The following is a 12,480-nucleotide window of genomic DNA, read 5'->3' as shown; positions in this document are numbered from 1 at the left end:
GATTGACGTAGCAAAAGAAAAAAAAGGAACACACCATGTGCGACCCACAAGGATCTCTAGTCCTCGCTAGATTCTTCGGTCCCTCTAAAAATTCCAATTTCCATTACAAAATAATATATTTCACAAGAATATAGAAAACGATCGTAATGCACCATCCGAACACACTCACTGTCACACACGCACATCCACGTATACTTTCATGAATATGAATAGATTCCGTATCGATCGTTTTTTCAGTTGCCATTACGTACATACCAAGTGTAAAAACTAAAAAGTATACATCGATAAATAAAGATACCAACCACCATTTACAAAAATTAAATAATATATTAATAGTTTACATTTTTGCATCGTTACCTATTTTCTTTATTTTTTTAACGTAATCAAATTCCCCTAAATATATATATAAATTCCGTGGACCATAAGAAACCAAGTTAAGAAATGGAACACGCGTTAGGGTTCTCGTCGCTGAAAAGCTGCGGCGGAGGAACCCTTTCTATGACGTATGAAGGCTGATAATAATACATCATCCTCTTCATCCCTTCTTCTTCCCACACACGCATCTCTTCCGAAGCCTCCATCTCTTCTCCGCCACCGTCCTCTACCTTTTCATCTCCCGCCTCCTTCTCCTCTCCTGTTTCTGCGGGTTCCTCACCGCCTTCACCGCTCTTCTCCTTCTTTTCTTCCTCCACCTCAGTTTTTTCAGGTTCCGGGTCGGGTTGGGGTACGATTCGGGCCTGCTTTTTCGTCCGACGGTAGACGTAGTCCACAAGTTTCTCTTCGTCCATCGTCCCAGTCACTATCACTTTTCCGTTGGTGTGCTCCGTTACAGTTGTTTGGACCCCTAAAAGCAAGAATATTAATCAGTTTAAATGAATTAAGTTACACCAATTTACCAAAGTATACAGAAGGACCGTGCTACCCACGTATGGATTTCCATACACACTGAATTTAAAGTTGACGCAGGAACATGAAAATCAAGAAAGACTACAAATTGAAATATACGAAAACATATATATATCTTGAAAACAGTGGGGAAACGAATATTAAAATACATTTTTGTATGTTATTGCCATTCATTGAAAACAATTATAAGCATAAAAATTAATATAACCAAGCTTAAAAAAAAATCGATCAATATAACCAAGCTTAAAAAAAAATCGATGTACCCGTCCTACAGAATTTTAATATTTTTACATTAAACAGGAGTATGTTTGTTTTGACTAGGTCCGGTATACGTAAATGCACACGTACTCAGGCCGGTCTAACTTATAGAAAAAACTTGTAATGCCCTACTCAAAAATACAAATTTATGCCCTCATTCTTCATATACTTTTTTTTATAATGCCCTATATGCAATTAAACTTTTTTTGTAAAAATTGGGATGCCCTATGCGACCGGTTCCTTTGCTTGTGCTCCGGACCGGGCCTGCACATACCTCTCATTTTAAGAATTTTCTTCTTTAGCTGGTCAGCACAAGCTTGACAATGCATGTTGACGCTGAGCTCGACGGTGGTGAGGCCGGAGACTTGAGAGGTTATGACCGGTGGCAGCGGTTCTCCCTCGGCCGCCGGAAGCGGCGAGAGGACTTTGGCCATTCTTTTAGTCTTCTTCTTGATTTTGTTGCACACTGCTTGGGGATCCAACACTCCTTTCACCGTCACTTGGTTCTCATTCATGTCCATCACCACTTCTTCCACACCTATGCATTTTTACACAAATAAAGTAATTAATCATATAACATAAAAATTAATACAATAATATTTAGGTACTTTAAAAAGTATAGATGCCTAGTTTCAAATCTTATTTTGGTTACAATTATTCTTTAGCTGAATCTATTTCTCCCTCTATTAATATATTTGTACCTCTAATTTTTAGTATAGATCTTTGGATCTTCTTCGCACATCCTACACAATGCAAGTCGACGTAGAGTATGAATGGTGGAGGCGGTGGTGGCGGCTGCGGCTCCTCCTCCACAGTTGGGTTTTCCTCCTCGGTCGCCGCTTGCTTCTCCTCCGCCACATCTTTCTTCTCATCCTCAGCGGAGGCGGGCTCTGGGACGGCCTCTGGAGCAGAGACTGCCTCCTTTTCCTCCTAATAATGAAAACATCAGTTACCAATTAATAATAAAAGGTATTTTGTTGCAAATTAAAATATTGTTGGAACTTTGAATCTTACTGGCTTAACTTCTTCTCCCATTTCTACAATCACTGGTTATTGGAAGATGAGATTGAAACGAAAAAGAGAGAGGGATGTTTTGAAGGATGAGTAGGGCGAGAGGGAGTATTTATATGAAAGACTAAAATATAAAAAGACGAAGGAAGAATTCGAATTATTGAATTATTGATGAATAATGAAAGTTATAGTATAAGGTAGGAATTAACAGAACATAAAGCATAAGAGGTTGATTCCATAGCACATGGCAGAGAACTAATCATCGAACATATATAGACACACCCCTTCACCCTTATACCTTATACATAGATTTAATTATTCTCACCTTCAATTATGTTTTAATTATAACTTTTTTTACAAACACCTTATTCAACTTTTTTGGTTTACCATATTTTTTTGTGAAAGGGTTTTGTTTTAACATTTTCTTAGGAGGGTTGTGAACAGATGTTGGCATGTTTTATAGACATATAAAGTGGGTGTTCCTTATCATTTCCGGTTATTGCTTTGTAAATGTAATCGCACGTTATTCAGTCTTTTAGTTGCACTTAGACTACTTTTTGGCATACAAATCAAGGTTTTTTATCTTCAACATGCGGATTCAGTTTTTAAGTTTTGATATAGCGAACATCATCCTCATGGATGCACGCACATGCAAACGAACCACTAACACAACGAAGGATTCATTGTAAATTCATTCATGGGAGAAAGGTATATTCTTGATAACGAGGAAAATCATATATAAGTAAAAATATATAACCATGGGACAATAATTTTTGGCATCGAAAAGGACAATACTTTGCATCATACTCACCGACTTTAGTGATTACATTATATATTAATTATTCGTTCATTTGTTTATATAGAGGGAAATAACTACTTTAACCCAATGTCGTTCGAGAAAAGATGATTAGTCAGTCATCATCTCTACGACTCTCACACTCTACAGCTTAACGAAAGTATTATGTTTCTATCTTTGTTAAATTGGTGTTAATAAACCTTAGTTACTCGTTCGTATTCCTAAATTTAATAGAAGTTTCATGAAAAAATCAACTCTACGTATCTAACCTTTTATTTTTGTATTAGTGGGTCGTCGTCATTTGCCAGTATTATGTAATTAAGGATATTATAAAATGTTAGTTATCATATATTCCTCTCTTTACTTTTGCTTAATTAATACTTACCGCACTAGGTAATAATCCGCGCCTTGCGCGGGATGTGATTATTAATTTTGTTATTTTTTAATAAGGATACATTACATCTGTTTAATCTGGATATCGGTCTAGCTTTAGGTTGTTTTTGTTTTGTTTTTAATCTCTTAAAATATAGCTATAATTCTAAATCAATATTTATTTTGGTTTGTTCGGTTCAAGCTGTTGATGTTTTTGGTTTTTTGGTAATAACCAAAAATTATTATTATTTGTTTGATTTCAAATTATATGAATTTTAGATAGTTCTGATGTCGAACCAATGGTTTCATATTATAGTTTCTAAACATATAACAGTTAAAGAAAATTAAAATAAAATTATTAAGACAAATCATTTCACTACAATTTGGTTGATAGTGAAAAAAACATTAAAAAGAATATTTCAACTTCTAAGAGAATTAGATACTTCAATTGTGGTGAATATTTAGTTATATAGGGGTTCACGTCACTGTCCACATGTATGTGTATGTAAATTATATAAAAGTGGTTGGTAAATATATAAAGATATTGTTAATCAATATTAAATGATATTTATCCAAAATAACACATGAAAGATAAAAAATTTAAAATAAAATTAATTCAAAATAAAATAAGCCTAGACATTAGTGAATTTTCTTTCATATAAAGAGAATCAAATTGTATCCGTAAATATGTGTGGGCACGGATCGAATATCTGGGTATTTGGAGGTATTAGTGTCGATTCGATTCGTAGCCACCCAGATATTCGGTGTCTCGGATATCTGGAAAATTTTAGAATTTTCACGGATATTCGATTTGATCCGTAAATAAAATAAAAAATTTAAAATTAAATGCAAAATTTAAAAATAATAGAAAATAATAATATTTCATTACAAAAATAAATTATTATTTAACTTTTTAAATTATAATACCTAATATAATAAATCTAATACATAAAATATTGTAAAATTTATATAAACTATAATATATATATATATATATATATAACTTATACATATATAATTCTTTAAATATATGTATATATATATACATATAACGGATTGAATCGGATATCCGTTTCAAAAAATATTAGTATTTGTAATTTGCTTCGTTTTTACAGATATTGCATTTTAGTAGTTGATTTGCTTCGTAGGATTACAGATATCCAGATTTTTCGATTCGAATCAAAGCTGATAATGAATCGAATAAAAAATTTACGAATATTTTGCCCATCCTATCCGTAAATAATAAAAATAATATATGTATAATTGGATTTTCGATACGTTAACCGTTTTGATTTGAATCGAAAAATCTGGATAGTGTGAGTTTTATTGGAACGTTATATGTGAGTTTTATAATTAAAAACAAAACGTAAAGTACATAATGTGAACACATTTATGTATAGTTTGGCTGAGAAGTTTTCTACACATGACACGTCAACATGCTTATTCTCAAATCGCTGCGCGGCTGTCACGTGTCTATTATATTGTGAACGCGTTTATTAAAGTGTTTCTCCTTTAATATATAAGGGATATATATATATATATATTTTTTTTTTTTGAACTTTGCTTATTGCATATATTGCTCAAACTACATAGTGAAATCAGTCAAATGCACTAAGATTGATCATGTGTGGCTCTCCTATCTCCTACATTGGGTTTGGGAACAATAATTGAATCTGATTTACAGTATCTGTCAACTGCTAAATCAGTGCATTTGCCATAACATTCACTCATTCTGCACTTTCATTGTCGGCTCAATGATGATAAATTCTGTTTACAACATCATACGAGAAAACCGTATAGAAGAACGACGTTACTGACAGTCCAAACTTTTTGTAAAGTTTTATGCACACTATTTTAGTTTTTTTTTTACCTTAAATTTTTATTATAGTTTGAATTTTTGCGCAACACTGCGGCGCACATAAATAATAAAATTTTCTCAGGAATTATGTTTTTTTCTCCTTGTCCAAATATTTTCGAATAGTTTGTACTTTGAAGTGGATAGAGAAGACAAATCAAACTGTAGTTTTATTCATTGTATGGAACTATGCAAAGTTAATCTTGGTTCGTTAAAGCAGATTTGTTGATTTGATTTATTTCCTTTTAGAAGAAGCATCAAGATCCTTTACCTATAAGTTCGGTCAGTTCTATTATCGAACTAACTATACTGTGTTTTATATTATATCATTAAAATTTTACAAACCAAATAGATTTTGGGATGGGTGCAGCGTGGGTTGCACAACAAATTTTGAAAAAGAAATATTAAATATTATTTGTGGATTAAAAATATAGTAATAACTTTTGGCATGGTGGAAAGTATCAAGGTAGAAACCACGTGCGATGATTTTGATTAAATTTGGACAAATGAAAGATGATCTATATAATTGTTTGGCAGTTAAGACAGCTATTGAGAGGCCAATAGCGGATCGTTACTTTGATTATGCGACTAATGTTATTTAACGTCACGACTAATGTTATTTCACGTATTATTATTACTTTTGATGGAGCATTACGTAACTATTTTGAATTTGAATATACGCAGTGAAACGTCGTGATGAACGAAATTTTGGAACCTCATCCTCACATCACACATGCATTTTGTTACCTATCTAAACCAAGGTGTGTAAGATCATAATTAATGGGGGTTTTTAGGGTGAGTTTTTTAGCAGAATATGAAAAACCGTCTCTTAACTTTTAACTAAAAAAATTAGGAAGCGGCTCTAAAATATTTTATTTTTATCTAATTATACATATATTCACTGTTAAACATATATTTAATTGTGTGTCTATACACCAAAATATCTGATAGATTTAAAGCAGAACACTATTTCTTAATATTTATATATATGATTATGTATATTTTCTTAATTAATATGAAATCATGTTTGATTGTACTAATCAAATGTTATATAATGGTATTCAACATAAGAAAAGCCTTGGTCAGAAAATAATAAGAAAATCCTTGATGAGAGATTATGATTGTGAGGTCATCCACTTTTATTTTTCTTTCTATTTTATAGTAATATACTTATATACATGTAAAAAGGTAAACAGTCCGGATGCATGTTTGCATGTGCCCAAACACCTGGAGCTGACTCAGCGTCTACAACATGCTGCATGCATACGTTTATATAGTGGGTATCGATGTACGCATCTTTTTTTTCGATATACCCTATCAACTAAATTGTTCGGTTTCGAAAGAAATGTATTAAGTGGTACATACTGGACTAATTACCACATTATCTAATATATGTTTAGAATGTTTTCTGACTAATGTCGAAAGATGTATCGATCGTCTGTTCCAATCCAAATATTAACAAATTGAGCCAAAAAACCCACATCCAAAATGTTTAGAAAAATCAAACTTAAAACTGATATAGATAAACATCAACCCCAAAACATTATCAATAAACTACCACCATTTGTTATGTATGCATTTTTATCCAAATATACTCTATATAACACGTCGATCAAACCAACAAAAGAAACTTTTATCTCCATATTTTTGGTGGGTTTGGCAAGTATTTCCATAAATGTATAGAATTATGAAGAACGAAATTATTTTACAGAAGTAGAATAGGCATTATTAATATTTGATACTCGTGTTGCATATGTTCTGAAAATGGTAGTGGTCGTTATCAACAAATAATAAGTATTTTCAAAAAAAAATTATAGTTTGTTTAGATTTAATCATTTAAGTAGTAATTTTTAAAATTCAATATGAAGTTTGGTTTATCTATTATCTATTTCAGTTGTTACTAATTATAGTTTTCTTATTATTGTATTTAGTTTGCCTAGAAAACTAAATATATGAAAATAATTTAAAATTTGGTTTAAATCAAATACAGCAAAATAGTAAAAATATAAAGAATTCACAAATATATATACAGTGTAACATCCCGAGTTGTGATATGTGAAAAGGCTTAAGAGAATTGATTTGGCTACCTATGTCACCAAAGTTGACTTACTTTTTCCGGAGCACATCCTGAAAGAACTCTAGAGTTAAGCGTGCTTGAGCTGGAGTAGTGGAAGGATGGGTGACCTATCGGAAAGTGATTCGCGATAGCGTGCGAGTGAGGCCAAAGCATGGGAAAAGGTCGGGTGGTGATTGCAGGGTCACTAAACAATGATTTCGAGCCTTTAGAAAAATTAACGGACCGATCGCTAGAACGGGATGGGTCCACGGGCCGAGAGAGCGGGCGTGGGTGGCCCATTAGCCGTGGGCGGTCGGGGCGTTATAAGTGGTATCAGAGCTGGTTAGCCATCTCAGTTCCGACCTGAGAGGCGTCTTGAGACCTGTCGTTAGGCGCAACGAGGACGTTGCGTTCTTTGAGAGGGGGCGAATTGTAACATCCCGAGTTGTGATATGTGAAAAGGCTTAAGAGAATTGATTTGACTACATATGTCACCAAAGTTGACTTACTTTTTCCGTCATACATCCGTTTAGAACTCTAAGGTTAATCGTGTTTGGACTGGAGTAGTGAAAAGATGGGTGACTTATCGGAAAGTGATTCGCGATACCGTATGAGTGAGACCAAACAGGGAAAGATTGGGTAGTGATTGCAGGGTTAGTAAACAAAAAAATTGGATCTTGAAAAAACTAACGGACCGACCGTTGACCATTGGAACGGGATAGAGCCCACAGGCCGAGAGAGCGGGTGTGGATGGCCCATTAGCCGTGGACGGTCGGGGCGTTATACATTTATATATTCAAAATTCAACATTATAGTGTGGAGTAAGTGTATCGAATGAAGATAAATACAATGGTAATGATTGAGTCCTTTTGTTTTTCTGCATCAGTTCGTTTCTAAGACCTGAGTTTGATTGTTTGTGTAGGGTTCATATATAATATATTCTAACCAAACGGTTAAAGATGTCTCCAAATCAAAAACCAAATCAAGAAGTAAGTCAACTTTAATTAACAAGACCTACGGCTTCTCTGCTTGCAAGACAAAACAAACCATTAGACATTTACTCTGTTCAACTTCTTACAAAGTACACCAAGGATGAAACTGTTTGCTTTTCTTCTCTTTTGAGGTCATTAGCAAAGTTTGGTGATAACTTATCTCCGGTCTTAGTCTCCAAGTTGCAAAACCAAGACACCAAAAAGCAAAAACTAGAAGCTAAGGTGTGTGTTACATATTGGAGATTTAGAATTTGTTAATACTATAAACCTTTACGTTGATAGGTTCAATGAGTTTGTTATTGAATCTAGGTGGCTGATCAAGTTAACTCCAGCAGAAGATCTAAACTCACTATCCCAAAGGAACCGAATCTTAGAACTGCAGAAAGGTCTGAAAGACACAGGCACTCATAATATCTGCTGCTAGTCAACATCATGACAAGTGTTTTGGCTTCCTTACAAACATGTTTATTGTTATCCTCAAGCGCCTTTTTCTGTGGAGGGTTCCAGGATAACAATAAACATGTTAGTAAGGAAGGCAAAACACTTGTCATGATGTTGACAACATTCTCAGAAGCTCTCGTTAGAAGACTAGACTATTGTATTAGATTCCTTTGCAGAATCTTGAACCTTCTTCAACGCCTTTGTCTAAAAGTAATACTCCACGGTCTTAAGATCTTCAGGTATAACTAATTTTTCGTGAAATGAAACCTTAATAGCTAGTCAAGAAATGGGTGTAGTGACTAGTCGGTTCTCGTTTCGCATTGAGCAGTATAAAAGCTCATGGGGGAGACTGGTCTAGAATCGCTTCACTGAGTATTCATACTCACCACTCTTTTTCCCTCTTCCTTTTTGCAGAACTATAAGTGGAAATGTCAATGGTAAGAAAGGAAACGCACCTGAAACTCATGGGACCAGAAACGGGACACACGGAGATGTCGGGAAAGTAGACATGTGTGTCCTAAACCCCGCGCACAGGAACCCCGGTTGGAAATGGGGAAGGGGCGGGTGTTTCATACAGTATTTTGTTTTGATAATGATATTACATAATTTTAGAAAAGGATTATTTCTATATAATTGTCAAGTAGCATGGATGGAGCATAATTCAAAGTCCAAAACTCCCATTATCTCAAAAGAATTCAAAAACGTATACAGTGTTGTGAAACAAAAGAATAGAATCTGTATATTTATATCTTCTTCATAAACATAAGGAGCCCTTTCTATATAGGGAATTACACTGTCATAAAATAATGGAAAGACTAGAGAAAGGAAATACAAATATGGAAATATTACAAATCATAAACTAATAAGGAAAAGGGAAACTAGGGTCTCTCTCTCTCCAGCCACCGGCTCTCTCTCTCTCTCTAGGGCACGGCCGTCTCTCTCTCTCTCTCTCTCTCTGGTATGGGCCGGTTATGGACCGGGCCGGTTATGGACATCCACAATATGATTTATAACACTCCCCCTTGGATGCCATAACCATACAGAGTTTGTAATACGCTTTAGATGTTGCCTCATTAAAACCTTACCAGGAAAACCCAGTCGGACAAAACCATGGTGAAGGAAAAAGAGTACAACACGTATTACTCCTCCTGTTCTGAACATCACTGAAGGTCTTTCAGTCTACGCATCCCAATCTGATGCGTGAGCTTCCTGAACGTGCAGGTAGGAAGTGACTTGGTAAATAGATCAGCTGAGTTGTCACTGGAACGCACTTGGACCACTTGGACCTCACGACCATGGGGCTAGATAAGGGGTGAGACTCGGCCATGTTAAATCTCTTGAATAATTTTTCTATATATGCCATTTGATGCACAAAGATTCCATCTCTTATGTACTCAAGCTGTAATCCCAAATAGAATTTCGATTTTCCTACATCTTTCATCTCGAATTCTTTCTTAAGATATTCAATTGTTTGGGAAATCTCTCCAGAGGTTCCTAGGATATTCAAATCATCAACATACACTGCTATGATTACAAAGCCCTGGCCGAATTTCTTTGTAAAGATACAAGGGCTGATCGGATCATTCTTATATCCCTCTTTCACTAAGTACTCACTTAGTCTATTGTACCATATTCGGTCTGATTGTTTCAATCCATAAAGTGATTTATTCGACTTTATACAGTGTTGTTCTCGAGTACTTGATTTTTTTTTTCAACTCTATACCCTCTGGTACTTTCATATAAATCTCATTATCCAATGGCTCATATAAGTATGCAGTTACACCATCCATTAACCGCAAGTCTAATTTTTCTCTTATAGCCAGACTTATCAGGAATCTAAAAGTAGTAGCATCCACCACAGGGGAGTATGTCTCCTCATAATATATTCCTGGTTTTTGAGAGAATCCTTGTGCAACAAGCCGTGCTTTATATCTAACAACATTACCATGTTCGTTTCTCTTTCTCACAAAGACCTACTTATGGCCGACTGGTTTAACATCATAAGGTGTCCGGACTATTGGTCCAAATACATCTCTCTTCTTTAAATAGTTTAACTCCACATTTATAGTTTCTTTCCATTTGATCCAATCTGATCGTTGAGTGCACTCATAAATAGACGTGGGTTCATGATCCTCATTATCATCCATGATTTCAAGTGCTACATTGCATGCAAATATATCATCAATGTCGACATTCTTTCTGTTCCATTGTATCCCAGACAAGACATAGTTTATTGAGATCTCATTATTATCAGGACTTTCAGTACCTTAAATTTTGCGTACCAAGAATCAGTATTAGATACATCAGGGCCGGCCGCATCTAAGCATTCATGATCGGCCGCGATCGCTATTAGGGTTTTGGGATCGGCCGCGGCTAAGTCCCGGGATTTAGGAATGGCCGCGGTGTGTCTAGGGTTTTAACAACCTCGGTTTCAATCTCTGCACCTTTATTAGTTTTATGAGGGTTCTTATCTTTAGAACCTATTGGTCTACCACATTTCAAACGTTGTCTAAACTCTGTAGAAACTTGATTGTGTCCCTCTTGAACATCAATTCTTATTGGTGCATTAGCAGCTGGTATATATGACTTAGTCACTCTGTCCGGGTCAGCAAAGTAATCTGGCAATTGATTAGCTAGCTTTTGTAAATGTATAATCTTTTGGACTTCTAAATCACACTCTTGAGTCTGAGGATCTTGCCAAGATAAGGATGTTTGATTCCATGTAATTTCTTTTACCAGTTTACTGCTATCTCCCCCTAATGTTGGATGTTCGGATTCATCAAAGTGACAATCCGCATACCTGGCCTTAAATAAATCATCCGTAGTTGGCTCAAGGTATTTTATAATCGTGGAAGAATCATATCCAACATATATCCCCATCTTCCTTTGAGGTCTCATCTTTGTTCTTTGTGGTGGTGCAATTGGCACATAGACGGCACAGCCAAATGTCTTAAGATAGGATATGTCTGGCTCATGACCCGTAAGCAATTGTAATGGGGAATATCTATGTTCACTAGACGGTCATATACGAATCAGTTCAGACGCGTACAAGGCCGCGTGTCCCCAAGTTGTGGCCGGAAGCTTAGACCTCATAAGCAATGGTCTAGCTATTAGCTGAATTTGTTTTATGAATGATTCGGCCAAGCCGTTCTGTGTATGTACATGTGCCACGGAGTGTTCCACACTTACCCCCGTGGACATACAGTAATCATTAAACGCTTGAGACGTGAACTCACCAGCATTGGTCTCTACCATTCCGACCTTAGCATAGTAAAAGGCCAGTAGAGAGTGCATGTATAGACTCTAGGACTTTCTTATACCCTTGGCCGATATCTATGATCTTAAGGAACTCTTTGTTTCCTTCGCCCTTAGTCTCAATATGAAAGCCATTCATTCGAATGTCTTTAAAGCTCAATAGGCTTCTCTTAGAGCTGGGTGAATACAATGCATCAGATATCTCTAGATGCGTACCCTTAGGCAACATGATATTAGCCTGGCCGTAGCCCTCTATGAGACTTTAGAGATTTTTATATCAAAAACTTTTATTCATTAATAAAATAAGTTCAAAGCAATCAAAACAAAGAAAACACAAAGCAAAGAACACAAAAACATAGATGTCGAATTCAACTTCATTCTTTTAAACAATCAGACATTTCCTTATAGGGAATTACACCGTCATAGAATAATGGAAAGACTAAAGAAATGAAATACAAATATGGAAAGAGTACAAATCATATTTTAATAAGAAAAATGCAAGATTCCGATTCTCTCTCTCTAGCATTGGGCCGGTTAT

General features: G+C 35.2%; 1 protein-coding gene across 1 annotated transcript; it reads right to left on the bottom strand.

Moving 5' to 3' along the window:
• Positions 1-312: 312 nt before the first annotated feature.
• On the bottom strand, positions 313-2,427 carry LOC106303767. Its single transcript, XM_013740084.1, has 4 exons — positions 2,179-2,427; positions 1,866-2,094; positions 1,439-1,702; positions 313-844 (listed from the first exon to the last, which is right to left on the bottom strand). The coding sequence occupies exons 1-4, from the start codon at positions 2,197-2,199 to the stop codon at positions 435-437; spliced, it is 924 nt and encodes a 307-aa protein (XP_013595538.1). The 5' UTR covers positions 2,200-2,427; the 3' UTR covers positions 313-434.
• Positions 2,428-12,480: the final 10,053 nt, after the last annotated feature.

The sequence above is a fragment of the Brassica oleracea genome, chromosome C7 (genome assembly GCF_000695525.1).
Source record: "Brassica oleracea var. oleracea cultivar TO1000 chromosome C7, BOL, whole genome shotgun sequence".
Classification (NCBI taxonomy): Eukaryota; Viridiplantae; Streptophyta; class Magnoliopsida; order Brassicales; family Brassicaceae; genus Brassica; species Brassica oleracea.
The sequence above is the reverse complement of the archived record's forward strand: the minus strand, read 5'-3'. Positions and strand labels throughout refer to the sequence as shown.